The sequence below is a fragment of the Mercenaria mercenaria genome, chromosome 8 (genome assembly GCF_021730395.1).
Source record: "Mercenaria mercenaria strain notata chromosome 8, MADL_Memer_1, whole genome shotgun sequence".
In the NCBI taxonomy this organism is placed as follows: domain Eukaryota; kingdom Metazoa; phylum Mollusca; class Bivalvia; order Venerida; family Veneridae; genus Mercenaria; species Mercenaria mercenaria.
Window position 1 is genome coordinate 33,044,322 of NC_069368.1, and position 19,320 is coordinate 33,063,641.

Genomic DNA, 19,320 nt, shown 5'->3' on the forward strand with positions numbered 1-19,320 from the left:
AAATTTCAATATGATATGATATAATATTATTCTCTTATGCCTAAAATTCAGTATCGAAACACGAATGCAAAATGATAAAACGTTTAGAATAAATGCAGTTACAAAAAAAAGATAAGAGATAAAATTTTGCACTTTCGTTTGATATCGTATCTGCTTTGATCAGAAACTGCCAGAATACACAAAAACAAAAGATTTGAAAATAGAAACGTTTGATTGGCACATGGATGCTAAATGTATCTTCCCAGTGATAATTTAACACATTTGCCGCTGTATTTTTACACTTTATTGCTGATAGCAAAAATAAAGTTGTTGCCTTGTTACCTAAGTGATTATTTTACTGCATTTTTACGTGATTGTATTAAAAAGGTAACATATTACATATTGCATTATGGATAAATTAAACTTCACAGCAGCATGGTTTGTGCCGAGTGGCGGCCGTACAAATTCTCCCCATACCTTCAATCAGAGCTGTTATATTTCGATCTCTTCAGATCGTTCAGCACAACATAACTGTTGTGATAGTGTACTGTTTAATTTTTCAGCTTAAACATTTCGGCTTGGGTGGTTCCAATACTCAACCTTTAAAAGCTTTGGGTATTGTTAAATCACCCCTTGGATATGGTGCCTGCTTTTTAGTTTTGTCTTTTGGCAATTTCTGTGATATACAGGCTCCATAACCACATATCCTCTCTCTAAATTCCAGTTTGTTAAGTTCAGTCCATTGTTTATTTGCTAAAGGCAAAACCCATTACTTTTCTGGGGAAAGCACACCGCTTTTCATGGAACTGCACTCTGTGCATCATTGAAGGTTTCATGTGCATCGCCGTATGTATACATCTGCGAATGTCTCTAAATTGTATTTTTGGTACCTATAACATGTGTAAATTTTGAGTTCTGCTCAACCCGGGCTAGAGAGCGTGGACGGTAGCTTGAATTTCAACTACCGTCCATGAACAGGTTCAATCAAACCGGGCCTGCAACATTTTCGTTTATGTCATGTTGGGCGACCTATTGTTTTCCGCTTTTTTATTTCATATTTATTTGTGTTGCAATTTCCTTTTATTTCGAGACTTTATCATTTCAATAAGATATAGTGTGGATAGCATTTTTCAAGGCCAGGATAACTTTAAGTGATACATGTATCATCAGTTTAAGTAGTAAATATTCTTTTATGATATTTTGAGCACGAAATAAAGAGTTATGAAATCATTTCAGCACGAGCCCTTAAATAGTCATTTGTTTTATTTGAATTGATAAATTTCAAAGGCTGTTGCTGACACTTTAAGCAATAGTTTATCATTGAAAACGAACAACATGCCTACATTATTGTACTAACATCCCTTTAGAAGCTTTATATTTAGTATAATCCAAATGTTAAGGATCTATCGGCTTTGAGGACTCTATATTGCTGTATTTTCTGTTTGTAATGTGTCTGTGTCATGTCTGTATGACACAGAGCTCCACTTAAGCCGATATTGTATGGCATGACAGGTGTTGTACATTTCGTTACTTCTAATGAACAGACTTAACCAAGCCGTTTTGCTAGTTTGATCCTTCAAAATTCTTATGATATCATTTACCTTGCTATGTAATATTATACGTATAAATATTCATTATTAACTTCTGAACTTCTCTAAATATTTAGTTACATCTCAGAATTCAGACTTCTTAGGCGAAAACGTCTTAATTTGTATTTATTTTTTTTAAACAGGCAAGAACAAATTATTTTGCTACAGTTTATACTTCGATAAACCCCGTTGTCTATGCCACTGGTTAACATTTATAAACATTTATTAAAGCTTCCTTTCCTGTTGAAACGTGACTTATTCTTTTATGGAACCGACAGCTACGTCAAGTTGTGAAATGGTAATAACATGTTGCTGTACAACTGCGTTACTATACAGTGGTCATAGTCTAGATTAGCCACTAGACTAATAAAAAACGATTCTTTTATTTGTTTACATTAATGAAATTTTACTGGAGAATTTCTGAGAAGAATGATGGTAATTTTTTTCTTTAGACAATAAACCTATGGGGAATAATCATTCCCTTAACGCCGATTATTGCCTCATACCGGCAACATCAAAGCGTTAACATATAATTTATAAACTATCGACAATTTATAATACCGATTACGTTAATCAGAAAAAAAAGTTTTCAATATAATTGTAATAGAAAATAAATATATTAATTCGTCGTAATTGTAAATTGTGACTGTTACACACGTACCAATTAGTTTCCCTCTAATAAGATCAATAAGGATACGTTGATTAGTTTTCTCTTTTAATTTTCTAATTGTTCTATTTTTTTCTTGTTATATATAATGTAATTGCAAAAGAACGCCAATAGTAGCTAGAATTTGTCAATCCCTGCCAGAATGGAGATTCCACAGCTTGAGTTGATATGTGTTATAAAGAAAAGAAAATACATGTACATATTGTACAGTTTAGCGCCGCCGATTTAAAGTTCACCTTCAATAACCTCATCCAGGGACTGGCATGTGTCTTTGACATTTTTAGACACTGCAACATAAAATAAAAGAAAACATTGCTGAAATGATCTTTACCTAACAAAAGTACAACATGTACCGATTCTTTTACCCTGTGATTATGTTGAAATTGATACTGCAATACTTTTATGTCAAAGAGTAATCAAATATTATCAAAATAGTAATAAAGAAACAAACACTTTACATACATACTTTTGTATTAAAAAAAAATATGTAAACAAAACTATGGTAATGGTTGTGGAACTATGGACTTAATAGGTTGTCTCAAAATGGTATCATAACACATGTATATTAAAACAGCTTCAACTTTTCTTTTGCAAAATATCTTCTTTTTATTGCTCTGTAAGAAATCCTGATTTAATTTAGTTGATTGTCGAAACAGAAAACTAAATACTAATATTTTAACTGTGAAGGAGATTCAACGATAATGAAACATGACAAGAAGAATATAGTTTTCTTCACTTTAAAAATAAACAAATTTATTTACATACACTCATTTGTGTAAATTCATTTCAAAAATGTTTAGGTATTTTACCAAACAATCCCTTTAGGTTAAGATATAGTATATTATGTAAAAACTAAACAATGAGATAATAGCTGGATCGTGTGGAACAATTTTTGAATCAACTGGTTTTATTGTTGTACATCTGTTTCTACGTATATTACATTATTATATTTTGCTAGGTTCTTCAGTTTATAAATTTTATGATTAATTATAACATATAAATATTTGATTAATTACTAATATTTATATCCGTATACCGACTCCTTTAGCGTCATTAATCAGTCAGTTTCTCATCAATTACCTCTAGCATGTGTTTCTCTCTAGTGTAATACACTGATATTGACCTGATTAGTCAAAGCACTGCTTGCCATGGTCAATATGACTTGTATGAATGTTTCAGTTGGGGAATGGGGGAGAGAATGTGACAAATGAATATAGCAGAATTGACTTTCGCATGGCAACATTTTATACTCCTCTTAAAGCATTGAAACGAGATGATATTTAGATATAATTTCGCAATAAGTGTTGAGAATATTTTGTTAGATATGCGACTGGTAACTGTCATTGCATTCTGGCAGTCACTACAGTGAACATGCAAGCCATTTTGTTTGTTTTATTTGTGAATGAAAGATAGAAGCATTTGCCTGTCCGCCTTAAAATGTTAAATTTGAAATTTGAATATTATATATCATCGGCGAGTCTATTTATCCGGACTGATTATGGTAATTGCATCCACGAGTTGGTTTCTATTGGTTTATTTATTCTGTTTCATCACTGTTTACTTAAATTCTAATTTAGATTTTTTTTCTTTGTTCAGCTCTAATGAAAATATTGTAAGCGTATATCTGCTTAATGTTTATTGCGTCCATGTACGAAAGTAGCACCTGTTTCACAGGTGTAATTAAAACGTTTATCCTAAATTACAACGACGAATTTACAACGCTGCCAGTTGCCCTGTTGGTTAAAAGTCAGTAATTCAAATCCTTCTTTGTTTCATATAAAAAACGACAACTTCAGATCGTCTTTACGTATCTTTAGAGAACATCACTTTTTCCTACACCTATTTTTCATGAAAGTTCTATCACAAACTAACGAAAAAATGAAAAGAAATTAGGGGGTTATGTAGTTCCTAGTGAAATGCCAGTCAGTTGTGGCCTGCTACCCTAAAAATGGCGCATATTTGCTCTCGTCCGCGCAATAAACACCTACTTCCGGTTTCGATCTGCAAAACATGCCAGGTGGGGTATATGAACATGAAAACCGTCTCATTTCATGCAGAATGTATTCTAGTAGTGAAAAATGGTGATTAAAGCACTCGTTCTACACGAATTTGCGCGAAAAATGGGAAAATTAGGATCTATTTATTATGGACTTCTTTCGACTACACCACGGAAGCACATTTTCGACCGAATTACTGACCTTATTCCTATAAGAAATGTTTCTTATCAAATTTCACATGATTTTCATCTCTATTTTCAAGAAAGATGTAATACCAAACATACTGCCAAGTTTCATTGTGAAATTTCGAGATTTTAGAGAAATATAGACATTTAATAGAAGCCACCCCCTACCCATTTACTGGGCTAAATTTTGGCCCTATGGTCCTTTTATTGTATATTTTGGTAAAAGTTTCACTTGTTTGCATTATTTTTCACCGGGATTCTGAAATATCATTCATTCCGTCATGAATAAGACCCAGAAAAATGCATTTTGTGCTTTTTCTGACATTCTGGAGACAAAATATTGGCTTTTTAATCCCTGAAATCGCTGCTGAAATAGGCGCATCTACTCAAAATGTGGTCAAAATTCAAAAAATTTCAAATTTCACCATTATTTTGCATTGGAAACACCCTTTTATATCATATACAACCGATCTATGACTATTAAGACTAATTGCGATGTGTTTCGAGAAAAGTCTTATATCAGCTCTTATAGGTTAAAAGTCAGTAATTCAAATCCTTCTTTGTTTCATATAAAAAACGACAACTTCAGATCGTCTTTACGTATCTTTAGAGAACATCACTTTTTCCTACACCTATTTTTCATGAAAGTTCTATCACAAACTAACGAAAAAATGAAAAGAAATTAGGGGGTTATGTAGTTCCTAGTGAAATGCCAGTCAGTTGTGGCCTGCTACCCTAAAAATGGCGCATATTTGCTCTCGTCCGCGCAATAAACACCTACTTCCGGTTTCGATCTGCAAAACATGCCAGGTGGGGTATATGAACATGAAAACCGTCTCATTTCATGCAGAATGTATTCTAGTAGTGAAAAATGGTGATTAAAGCACTCGTTCTACGCGAATTTGCGCGAAAAATGGGAAAATTAGGATCTATTTATTATGGACTTCTTTCGACTACACCACGGAAGCACATTTTCGACCGAATTACTGACCTTATTCCTGTTGTTTAACCGGATGATTCAATATCAATGCGCATGCGCTTTTTGCGTGTGGCAAAACGACTCCTCAACAATACGTTAACCTACATAAAATCTTCATTGCAGTTTTCAAGATTTAGAAAGATATCTTAATCACTTCTTAAACGTCAGCGGAACGATGCAAGATAATGTATTTCCTAAACGCTTTCAAGAATGAGTATTAACTCATCCTACTTTGCGTCGAAATTGATGTAGTTTTTAGACTGAAGGCATCTATTTAGCAGAAAAAAAAACACGTGCGGAAAATATTAACATGTCAAAAACTAAAGAGCCAAAGAAGCACGTATGAACTTAGTGGGAATTATCGTATCTTGATTTCGTAGTGTGATTTTTTGTTTGTTTTATAGATAAATTCCCTTTTCTGAATACTATTACCAGTGCGTCGTTTAGATGTGTGGTAGTGATGTGATGTCGTCCTACGATATGGAACGTAGAAAAGGTACTTGTGGCACAACGGGACGTATTGAACAGGGGACAGGGTCTCTGAGCGAAAGCAATTGCACTGCATTCCAAATCATGTTTTTTGCTTCTATCATTAGTTTCCTGACAGCCATGAGTAAGCGATCTAAATAAAGATTGTTTTACAAGTAGTTCTCAGAGTATTCCAGTTCATTCACACTAATGTAAGTCTAGTTTTGAGATCTTCCTGGCATTTCAATTACTGATCATGTAGGATAATATGTCAGTTTATTAATATTCATATGAGTGAACCAGTCAAAAGATATATTAACACTTTGTTCACTGACAGATCACAATCAGAATGATAGTGTGATCACAAAGATAAAAATGCGTATCTCTACTGATATCTTACTCTAAACGATTTATACCTGCATTTCAACTATTTACGCAGTTTTGTATAAACTGATTGCGCTTTTAGAACTTATCTGCAAAATATCAAGTTTGTTTCTACGTAAGGCCAATAAATGAATGACTTTTGACAGTTTCAGCGACGCAATACGTTGTAAAAACACAAAGTACTATGTGAACACATCTTTTCGATCGGCAATAAAATCTCCGGAACTCTTTCTACTTACCAACACGTTTAGGCACGTTGGTAGTGTGTTAAGGTCTTGCATGGGGAATCAGAGTATGTATACTGTAGTCCTTAGAGCAACATACCTGAATAATGTTTTTATTTTTAAATATAATCAAAATTAAGTGTTTAATATAGTCGTACGAAAAAAAAATAACAATCATAATGCAATGGTACGTAAAGAATGTGAATGTTTAACAAAATGTTTTCCACGTACAAGATCAACTATTCTGTGTTGAATACCGTTATATTTATTTTTGCCTGTCCGATGTCAATTTACCCATTTGTTAAAACAGCTATAACCAAGGTAAAAGTAGAATTTCATTACGGTCCAATATTTGTACATGTGTCTACGACATTTCTACCAAGACAAGTGGGATTTTTATATGTACATTTATCCAGAACTCGTCAATTTCAACACACTTTCATACTTACGCCCTTCTTTTCTTGGCTTTATAAAATGTTGGAAACTTTAGAAATAATACAATAATGTAAGTGGTGAACATACACGTTCTTAAATTTTTAACATTTCATATGGTTATCTTAAATGAAAAATAGAAGAAAATAATTCAGTTCAAACGAATTTAAGTTTAAATGTTTGCTATTCTCTAGTTGTATGTGATTATGCTTTTAGTTTAGAAAGTTGAAAAATATCCGTTTAATATAGTTTGGAAATGCCTTTCTAAGTTTATGCGAAAGCTGTTGTGTTAACTTTAAAATAAAACGTATGTGAAAACTATTACGTAAACGTTAATGCTGCACGTAAAGTTCTGAAAAAGTGAAAAAGAACAATTAAATTCAGGATGTCATTTAGAAAGAAAAAAAAAACTGAATATGAATCAACAATATAACAGTTGTTTATTTGTTTCTGCGATATAAATATTGACAGTCATGAATGATGTACACCCTCTTTCTTTATATAACATTTATATTAATTAGTATAATGTTAAAGGGCCAACCGCACTTTTAATCACTCACTCAATGTGGTAAGCTAGAATTGTCATTTTGATTAAAAAACGTTGGTTGTCTTATAGTGCATGTGTCTGAATACTTGTTTTTACGAAGCTTACGTATAGTTACATTCTGTTCTAAAAATTTTAAAATGTAACTATGTAGTTGAAAATGTTATTGGTAAAATAACTTAAATAACAATAAATAACCTTTACTCATAATGGTGACATTGATAAGTGACTTGAATATTAACTGTATAACATTAAATTAAATAACAACCTGTTATGAACAAAACCAGATTTTTTATAAAGAATCCACAGGAAGATCCTTTGCATGAAACGCAACTAGTAAAGTTATATACATTGTAACAGCAGACGCGGTCTAACTGAGTTTGTTCATAAGAAGTTATGAAATAAGCAAACACGTCTAACGCCCTGCTTACACTCGCTTATTAGCGGAATTCTATTGCACTGATATGTATTATATGCAATTGGCACCAAGTTCCGAAAGGACGAGAAAATATAATGGAACCAGCCGGTGACCCATAGCTCACCAGTCGTGCATATAAATGCTCAATGATTCCAAGGAATCAGTAAATCATAACAAAACTGAGACATAGTACAGGGTAACCTTTCACAGCTACACACGATACAACATTTGGTCACAGTTCAAGGAGACACTTTACTACCGCTACAAAGCATTTAAAGACTTCACAAGTTTTGAAAGCACATTTAAAAACAACAATGAAAAAATGACATTTTTTTCAAAACGTATCACCCATTTCTGATATATTATAAAGTAACACCATCAATTTAGTTTGTATTTTAACACTGACAGACTGAATGAGAAAAGTAAAAGAATAGTTTTCTCCTCTGATGGCATTCGTTTTTCACCTCTTGAGTATTTTTCATCATATATAATTCATATTTTAAAAATATCGACATTTTAAGCCAGGTCGTTTTCACTTTTATCATTTTTAACGTATGTTAACAAGTAAAATATTGTTTAGTGAGTAAAAAATTAATCACTTTTCCTCAACCGTATTGTATCATTTTAGTTTTACGTTGTAGTAACTGTCAATCTTAAGTATTTTCTAAATTAATTCTAAGACATAATTACGGAGGGAATTTCTCTGAGTCTGAGAGATATTTTATATTTATTATTTTAAATACAAATTCACCTAAAAGAAGACCGAATGAATGAAAAGAACGCAACTAAATCAAATAACAACAGAATCACTTCCGGTATGTTCATGAGAAATGTGAAACACACCTCTCGACCCTTAGCATCAGTTTAAACAGAGCTCTGTTATAATAGCAAAATTGAATGGACCCCATAATCACATATACCCAGAAAATATAACAGCACTGAGTGGAAGTGCGCGAAAACTAATATAGCCACCACGCGGCAATTACAATCTGCACTTCAAATCTTATCTCAGATAAAAAGCAAAATAATCCAACATATATTTTCAATATCAGCTGCATTTAGGTTTTTAATATCATTCTTTGAAAAATCAGTATAATACGATAATATTCTCTTGAACCTGAAATTCAGTTATGACATGTAAAGATTCAGAAAGACAATATTTCAAACGTTTAGAATAAATGCAGTTGAAAAGATAGATAAGAGACAACTTACACTTTCATCCGATATCGTACCTGCTGTAATCAGAAACTGCCAGAATACACAAGAAAAACAAAAGTTTTCAAAATATGAAAGTTTGATTGGCACATTAATACTGATTGTTACTGCCTAGTGATAATTTCACAAGACTCACAGTCACCGCTATGTTTTTTACACTTATTAAAGATTGCAAACGTATAGTAACTTCGTTTTCGGTTACCTTAGTGACTGCCGGGAATAGATAAAAGAAACTGGCACGATATCCTTAACGATGTAAAATGTTGCCTTATTGCTCGAGTTTGGTATTTTCTTTTATTTCGAGATTTTTCATTTCAGATAGATATTGTGTTTATAGCATTTTTAAAGGCCAGATATTTGTTCCAATATTAAGTATTATTATCAGTTTGAGTATGCAAATTATCACAGCCATCGTTCCTTTATGATATTTTGATCACGGTATAAAGCGTTATAAAATCATTTCAGCTCGCGGCCTTAAATGATATTTGGTTTTATTTGAGTTGAATAATTTTCAAATTAGTTCTGCTAGAATTGTATGCCATTGTTATTTCATGCCTACGTTATTGTTCTAATATAGGAAGCTTTACAGTTGGTATAATCCGAATGGTTAGGATCTTTCGGTTTTACGGATTCTATATTGCTGTTATTTTTCCTGCTCTTCATTAAGCTCATTAAATGTGTCTGTATGACACAAGAGTTTCTTTTAAACCGATACTGTAGGGCGTGAAAGATGTTGCACATTTTATTAACTCTAATGAACAGACAAATTTTTCTATGCTTGGTCTTCTAGTAGTTCTATCCTCCCAAATTGTTACAACATGATGTCATTGACCTTTCTAAATAACATTAAACGTATAAAACAATCGTTATTAACTTCTGAATTTCTCTTTCATATTTAGTTACATCTCAAAATGAAGAGTTTTAAAGCGAAAACATCTTAATATATATTTATTTTTAAACACGCAATAAAAAGATAATTTTGCCACAGTATATAGTTCTATAAACTCATTTTTCCATGCCACTGATTAACATTTATCAACACTAAAACTTCCTTTTCCGTTGAAATGTTACTTAATCTAATACGGTACGAGTGACTGTTAGGACAAAAACAAATGACGTCATCGAAAAAACGGCCCATGTTACGGACAGCTAAGTCAAGTTGTAAAATGACAGTAACATCCTGCTGGACAAAATAAAACATTCGTGTGGTCACCGCTTTCCTATACAGTGGTCATAGTCTAGACTTGCCACTAGACTGAGATTGTTTACACTGATGTAATTTCACGGAAGTCAAAAGCCAGTCTATTCTGGAGATTTTGTTAGAGGAATGATAGCAACATTATTATTTTACATAGGGTACAACTTGAATTGAACTGTGAACGAAAACATAACTGAAAATGTGCTAGCTAGGCTAGCCGTAATCTTGCCGAGAAATTGAGCGAAAATTGCTTTGTAAAAAAAACCTATTTATTTCAGTGTAAGAAGAAAAAAGTCTGTCTGCAACTAAACACCAGTTGCAATATTTTTTTCGCGTTGCGTAGCTACGAGAGAAAGCATAAGATCTTGCGTTCAAAGTTAACGATATGTAATCTTGCATGAAGAAGAAAACAATTCTTCTTTACCTAACTTTGTTAGTAGATAATATTTTTGATATTTTTCACTTTGAAAGTATCATTTATTTTATCCTATTTTTTTCATAATTCACAGCACGTCGTGTACAAAAGCACATTTAAGGTGATATCTAATAAATAAGATGAAATACTGTTAATTACTTCTTATCTTAACTGCGTTGCTTACGCAGTGTATATATTTCCTATTTATTTTACAACTAGGTTTGTACTGTTTCATTTTAATAAAACATTACTTTACCTCAAAAGGGCTAATTCACTTTTTTTTTCATTTTCTTTTTTTTACTGAGAAATTTAAGTATTCTTAATTAATTTCAAATTAGAAATAAATCTTCAGAGACATTTAATGTAATCGGCTATATGATTTGTAATAAGTTTGAAATCTTACCTCAGATAACAAGTAAATTATTCCAAGATATATCTTTAATATCAGCTGCATTTTTTGGTATCTAATATTATTCCATGAACACACTGTACATTTGAACAAGATTAAAGTTGTTTTTTGTACTTAAAACGCTTAAGAAACATAAGGATGGGACAAGTTAAATATTTGTTAGATGCAGTTGCAAAGTTAAAGGTAGACAAGTGATAGGTACTTCCGCTTTTGTTGGATATTATATCTGCTTTAATCAGAAACTTCCAGAATCTACAAAAACAAAGGGTTTCCAAATATAATCTGTAGTTTGATTGGCACATGGATGTTTTAGACTACTTCCTGGTACTAATGTGATAAGGCGCGCAGTCGCCACTATATTTCTACAAATTACAAGGCAGTTAATTATAGGGTGATAAAATATGGCTGTTGCTTTTGGTTACATCTTTGACTAATGATTGTGGTTTTTGAAGTAGTTAAAAGAATAAGATAAGATTAAAGATGTTGGCATGAAGTTATTAAAGATCTAGTATATCTCATTATGGGTAAAACTTATTACATATTTTTTGTTCGTAATTTCTTTTTATTCGAAGAGTTTAGACGTCATTATTATAAGTGTAGGTGTAGAGTGTAGGTGTAGTTAATTCAGGACAAGACTCCATCTCAAAAATAACTTCAATAAATATACTATCAGCTGAGAAATATTCATTTTCAAAGAAGTTCCCCCACTGTTTTTCTGTGGTGATTGGATCACGATATAAAACATTATCAAAACAGTATTAGCACTAGGCTTTGTACTGAAATTTACTTGCTTGTAGTTGAACTATGTGTTGTTATTATTTTCAGTCCTCTGGGGTCAGTGAGTCCATTTTTCATTTAGTCTAAAAATAGATTTCCGCTTAGGCCGGTGCAAGAAAGTGTAAGACATGTTAAACATTTGATTAGCTTTCGTTAGATTCTGCCTTTATTTTGTTGCGTTCGATGCTTACAAGGATGGATCTTTTTAGGGTTATGGACTAGATTCCAAACCCGATTGTTATCAAATTATGCAATTTCGTTTATCTCAGTGTCTATTTCAGTCATGACAAAACGAAACTCGTAATAACAAAAGTCACGACAAAATGCTCTTTTAAAAATATTTTATTTATACGCAGTCGCTAGTTTGATATATTATGACAAATATATGGAAAAGGTCAGCTGAAAGTATTAGCATTTATCCCACACATTCGAAACGGAGTTTTACGTATTCCTGGCAATTAACTTACAAGAATCACCTCCTTGTTTCCTAGTTGCGCATATTTCATATTTATATAGTTTTACCGCGCGCTTAGACCTCTTTTGCCTGAAAAACATCACAGTTGTTTACATAAACCAGTTCGGATTACTTAACTGCTTCTTTGCATCTCAAAACATTACTAAATATATCAAATTACTGTATATAATAACAATAAAATGCCGTTTTCACTATACCCAACCTAACTAACTGTGACAGTTTTTAAATATGTTCAATCTACGTGCTTAATTCGTCACAACACTTTGAAGATAACACCAATTAAGTACATTTAAGTTAGTCAGAAAAGCCGTGTATATTTGTATTATTATATGATTAAAATAATTATTTATATTAATATTATTTTATATACATTGCACTTAACAAATACGTTTTCAATATAATTGTACGGGAAAAAAAGCATATTATTTCGTCATAATTGTAAATTGTGACTGTTCAAACACGTAGTACTACCAAATATTTTCTACAATGATTACTTTTCTGTTCTGATATTTCTAATTTTTCTTTGAATATATAATGTCAATTACAAAAGAATGCTGATTGAAGCTAGAATTTACTATGAACAATTTGTTAAAATACTAAAATAGAGGATCCCCAGTTTGAAGAAAAGAACACATATTGTACAGTTTGGCGCCAATTGAAAGTTCACCTTCAACAACTTTACCAAGGGAGTGCATTTGTCTTTGACATTTTTAAACATATGCAACATAAAATGAATTTTCAAAGTAAACATTGCTGAAATTGTCTTTACCTGACAGAATTAAATATGTTGAAATTAATATTGCAATAATCTTATGTCTTATAGTAATAAAGATATTATCAAAGTAGTAATAAGGAAACAATCACTTTACATACATATTTTTATAGTAAGACAGAGTACAGAAAAAAAAACGGTTTCATATTCCTTGGCACATATTTGGTCTTATCGAGATTTCACATTCCCTTTTTTTAGTCGGAAGGCACGTTTGCAGGTCTTACTGAGATTTCATTTTCCGTTTTTGGTCGGTATTTTGGTCTGACCGAGATTTAATATCTCTGTTTTGGGTCAGACGGCACGTATTTAAGTCTGACAGAGATTTCATATTCCCAGTTTTGGAGGGTATGTGTTTAGGTCTTACCGGGATGTCATATTCTTTTTTGGGGGTGGGGGGTCACGTATTTAGGTCTTATTGAGATTTCATATTCCCGTTTTGACCAGAGATCACGTAAATATTTTACTTTATCTTGCCTCCTACAAGATTCTTGCATTTCTATTGGTCAACAGACGTCACGTGGAGACAAGATATAGTCCATATCCTGCAAGTACATTTCAGATATGAATTTTGTTAAAAAACAAAATGGCGGCCACATCGCTAGCGTAACTGAATTAAGTCAGATTATAAGCTCCAGCTATAGATATTGTTTCCGAGATTAAAAAGAAATTAGTGTTTTCTTGCCGTTTTATTTTTTCCTATCTAAATTAGGTTCATGGAAGTTAGTGGAAATAGAAGAACAGTAACTCTGTATGAGACGGCCACGATTGCCAGGTTGAAATGTTGTTTTAGTTAAATCATCGTAAAGCAAAGGGATTAAAACATTTGTAAGACAGCTGTTTGTTGTAAGATTATTTAACCTACCTGCAAGATAAAGGAATTAACAGGAAACGGGACGAAGACATTTCTGACATCGTGTAATCTGATGATTTTTCGAAAGGATGGAAAATAAAAGTTTTTCAAAACCAGTTTATAACCTGTATTTAAATGAGCTTCTGTGTTTTGTGATTCAGTCAAATACAGTTCACTTTGCATTTTATGGCTGGTGTTAATCAACTATAATCAAAGCATGATGACCAGAGAAGATTGCAGGATTCCAATCTGCACTGTATGTGTAAGTATCTTTATTAATAAAGAAATTACAGCGAGGATGGAAAAGACAGTCGGCAAGATAAAATCGCCTGATATGGATTTCCTCGACAGCGTATATCCCGTATCCTGTCATCAACAAGCAGAGTAACTAATAGTATTATCAATCTCAATGTTTGGTAATGCTCTGGCTCTAACGTTCAGATATTTAACTGTTATATCATGCCTTGTACAGATGTATTCCGTTAGGCAATTAAGCGTCGGAAATCGGTTTATTCTGACAATATGTTTATCAGTGATATTTAAGAAATAAGTTCCCAATCGTGGTTTATCTTAGAATAACCCGTGTTTTGAGTTCTTATGCGTAAGAATATATCACGAAGGCCGTAGGCCTGAGTGATATATTGTTTCACATAAGAACGAACAACTCGGGTTATTATACGATAAATCAAACTTGGGAACTTGTTATTTCGATTCTAACACGACATACTAGTATCAACAGTGTTAGAACAATGGTAACTACCTTTTACGACCGTGCTACGCATCTTGATCAAATGACGTTATTGCACGCGCGTGGGTTATTGCAGAATAACCCGAGATAGATTTCGCTCTACATGTATGTAGGTTATTTGCTGGTCGTTTTAGAATGTCTAATATTCAGAGCAATCCATTAAAATATTCCAAATATACCATTACATATATGTACTCTGACAAAACTGTTACAAGGTACAACTGTTACAAGATTTTATATGGCTATATATTTTGAAACCATTTCATTTTTTGTTCCAAGTATCGGCAACTGAACTGTAAAGCTTTTGAATTTATTTGGGGAGGATATCATTAGCTCATCTGCTTTCTTTGAAAATAAAATGATGAGTCATTGTCATCACTTGATCAGCGTCGGCGTCGGTGTCAGCGTCGGCATTGCCTGGTTAAGTTTAATGTTTAGGTCAACATAACTCCATCCTGCTTTTTGCAAGAACTATGGCCCATTTGGACTTAAACATCATTGGTACGACAGTATTTCTATTATACAGAGACAAACATATCAGATGAGTGTCTGCACCCGAAAGGCGGTGCTGTTGTTTTTAGTCTGGTTTTATTACGAGTATAAAACACTTTTTTGTCTAACACAGTCCCTTGTTGCGTCTCGTTTGAGATCTATTGCTATCGAGTCTCAAAATACTACGATCATGAGCGCAGTTTAACAGATTATAAAAAAGTTTGCGAACTGCGGTCTTTAAGATTTGGAAAGATATCTTAATCACTTCTTAAACATCAGCAGAACGATGCAAGATAATGTGTTTCCCAAGCACTTTCAAGAATGAGTAATAACTCATCCTACTTTGAGTCGAGATTGATGTAGATTTTACACTGAAGGCATCTATTTAGCAGACAAATCACGTGCGCAAAATATTAACATGTCAAAAACTAAAGAGCGAAAGAAGCACTTATGATATGAGTGCGAAATTTTATTTGTTTCTAGATAATTGACTTTTATATAAACTATTACCAGCGGGTCCTTAAGTCGCAAAATAGGCCCATGTAGTACAATGGAACGTATTCGGGAGATGGTGGGGACTGACAAAAAGCAACTGTACTGCGTTCAAAATCATGTTGTTTTTCCTTATTCTGCCAACCGCCATGAGTAAGCGATCTAAATGAAAATTGTTTCACAAGTAATTATCAGAATATTTAATTTGCCCTACACAAATGTGAATCTAGTTTTCAGATCTGTCTAGCATTTCAATTACTGAACATACAGGATATTGTGTCAGTGGATTATTATGCATATGAGTGGACCAATCAAAAGATTTTTCTTATTCACTGAAAGATCACAGTCAGAATGATGGTCTAAGATATACATTCGTTTTTCTACTGACATCTTACCCTAAACGACTAATACCTGCATTTTATCTATTTACACAGTTGCGCATGTTTAACTGTTTGTATAAATTCATTGCGTATATAGAACTCATCTGCAAAATATCAAGTTTGTTTTTACGTAAAGCCAATAAACGAATGCCTTCTAACACACCGACTTAAGACGTTGTAAAAACACAATTCAGAACTCAAAACCGTGTTTTAATTGCCAACAAAGCACCTAACACTACAATCTATTTCCCAAACACTACGTTTATGAAACACGGCTACTAAACCTAAGGAAAGGAGCTACATACTTGAATAATACTTGAATGTTTTAGTGTTTCATATAATAAAAATTAAATGTTCAATATAGTCGTATTAAAAACTTCCACAATGATTTATTTATAATATTTAATCGTACGCAAAGAATGTGACTGGTTAACAAATGTTTCTCTTCGTTCAAGATTAACAAGTCTGTATTGAGAATGTTTCTTATTTTTCCTTTTCAATGCATGCATGTTAGGTAACATATTTGATGAAACTGTTTTAGTAACGGAAAAGACTCAATGTTCATTTCGTTCCAATATTCGCACATGTGTCCTAAGACAGGTTGGGTTTCTTACATTTATTTTTTAAAAAAATAGAAATATTTATAAAACAATTATTCAAGTTGTGGACATACACATTCTGAAATTTCCGGTATTTCATGAAAAACAGAAGGAAAATAATTCAGTTCATACGAATCTGTTTTTAAATGTTTACTCTTTTGCAGATCTTTGTGTATGCATGTACCTTAACATTAAGACATGTCTGTTTAATAATGTTTAGAAATTTCTTTTAAAGTGTATGCGAAAACTGCTACGTTAACTTTACAAAATAAGTGTGTAAATGGTTACATAAACTTTTATGATGCACGTAAAGGTCTGGAAAAGACAGTACAATTCAGGATGTTATTTTGAAAGAAGAATCACTAAATATACATATACAAATATGTCTCTCTTTTTTGTTTCTGGGAGTAAAAATGTTGGCAGTCAGAAATTATATTGACTTTTTTTCTTTATACAACATTCTCTATTAATTATCGCCGTACTCGGTATAATAGTGACCAGAGCTAAAATTTGCTGTTTTGGATTAGAACTGTCTGTGTTCTCAACGTGCATATATTTCTCTGAATACTTTTTTGTAAGGGAGATATTTTCAAAGATTACGTAAAAAAATGTTGGTATTTTCTCTGCTTCGTTTAATTTTGCATTTGAATGTTATTGAATAATCTAATATATAAATTGTTATAACTACTTTCCAAGAATGTAAACACATATCAAGGCTAACACATGCACAACTTTATTACGTTAATATTAAATTGTGTTGATATCTTCACTGTGGTATGTTGAATATTTACTATGTAACAGTAAATCTATTAACAATAGATGTGTAGATTATTATTTGTTTACATATGCTACCAACCAGAGCATTATTTAGTGTATAAAAATAATTAAACACTTTTCTTCAAACGTATTTCATCAGTTTGGTTTAATGTTTTAATAACTGCCAATCTTATGTATTTTTCTAATCTAAAGAGAACAAACATAATTACGGAGGTAAGTGGAAGTGCGTGGAAACTTTATACAGCTACTACACGGCACTTACATTATGCGCTTTAAAATCTTACCTCAGATAAAAAGTAAAATAATCACACATGTATTTTGGCTTTGTAAAGTTAGTATAATATGATCATATTTTCGTGTGCCTAAATTCAGTTAATGAAATGTCAAGATGCAGAATGATAAAACTCTCTAAATATCTAGAATAAATGAAGTTGCAGAAAATAGATATTAAGAGATATGATTTTGCGCTTTCATCTGATACTGTATCTGCTTTAATAAGAAATACACAAACAAACAGACAAAAAATCAATATAAAAAGTTTGATTGGCACCTTCGTAGTGATACTTTGACAAGAAGCACAGTTCCAGCAGTATTTTTACCCGTTATGACGAAGTGCACAAATACCTTTGTTGCGTTATCACCTTAGTAACTAATATTTGCCTTTTTAAGTGTTGAAATTTAAGAAACTGATATGATATTATTGCGTTATGAGTAAAATGTATTTCATATTTGTTTGCGTTTTGTATTTCCTTTTATTTCGAGATTTCTTTTTCAATTCAGTTAGATATAGTGTGGATAGCATTTTCCAATGACATAATTATATTTGTTGTAAAACCTTTAATTGATACTGTTGGTTTGATTTCGCAAGATATCACAGTAAACATCTCACTCTAATGATATTTTGACCACGGTGTGAAGCGTTATAACGTCATTTCAACACGCGAACTTATATGTATATATATATATTTTAAGTTGCCTAATTTTCAAAAATTGATTTTTGTAAAGTTAAATTCTGCTGGGATTTTGGGATTTTATGCTATTGTTCGTTATTAAAAGTGAACAACAATATCTGTTTGGAAGCTTTATTGTTTGTATAATCCGAATGGTTAGGACCTCTTATAATCCGAATGTCCGAATGGTTAGGACCTCTTATAATCCGAATGGTTAGGACCTCTCAACTTTGCGGATTCTTAATTGCTGTATTTTCAGGTATTAAACCGATCCTGCAACATTTTTTGTCGTGTTGGGCGACCTGTAGTATTCCACTTTTTGTATGTTCATAAAATCATTGAAAGTGTCTGTGTGACACAGATTGACTTAAGCCGATATTTTAGGGCGTGAGGGGTATATGCACATATTATTACTTCTAATGAATAGACTTAATCAAATGGAGTCTTATATCTCTTTGCTTGGTTTAGTTCTATCCGTCCCAATTGTTATAGCATGTAACATTATGCATAAAAACATCCGTTATTAGCTTCTGAACTTCTCTTTAATATCTAGTAACATCTTATAAAAAAGAACATACAAAAACATCTTATTAATGATTTGCATTTATCTATTAAACAGGCATAAAATAGATTATTTGCCACAGTATATACTTTGATTAACACCGTTGTCCATGCCACTTATTAACATTTACAAACATTTATGAAAGCTTTCTTTCCTTTTGAAATGTGACTTAATCTAATAACTGCCAGTTGTTTTATTAGGAACATTAACAAATGACGTCATCGAGAAATGGTCCACGTCATGATTGATCGAACAGACAGCTACGTAAAGTTGTGAAATGGAAACTTCATTCTGCTGGACAACAAAACATTCGTGTGACTACTACATTCCTATACAGTGGTGC

The 19,320-nt window shown here is 32.2% G+C and overlaps 1 protein-coding gene across 4 annotated transcripts in view; it reads right to left on the reverse strand.

Moving 5' to 3' along the window:
* LOC123565425 (thrombospondin type-1 domain-containing protein 4-like) overlaps positions 1 to 19,320 on the reverse strand; it is a 58,475-nt gene that overhangs the window by 19,966 nt on the left and 19,189 nt on the right. The window contains exon 1 of one of the 4 annotated variants that reach the window (XM_053549692.1): positions 11,098 to 11,345. The exons of the other annotated variants lie outside the window; for them this stretch is intronic. Coding sequence (XP_053405667.1) covers positions 11,098 to 11,148 — 51 coding nt within the window. The 5' untranslated portion in view covers positions 11,149 to 11,345. Of the gene's footprint in view, positions 1 to 11,097; positions 11,346 to 19,320 lie in introns of those variants that run through there. 4 annotated transcript variants of the gene reach the window in all.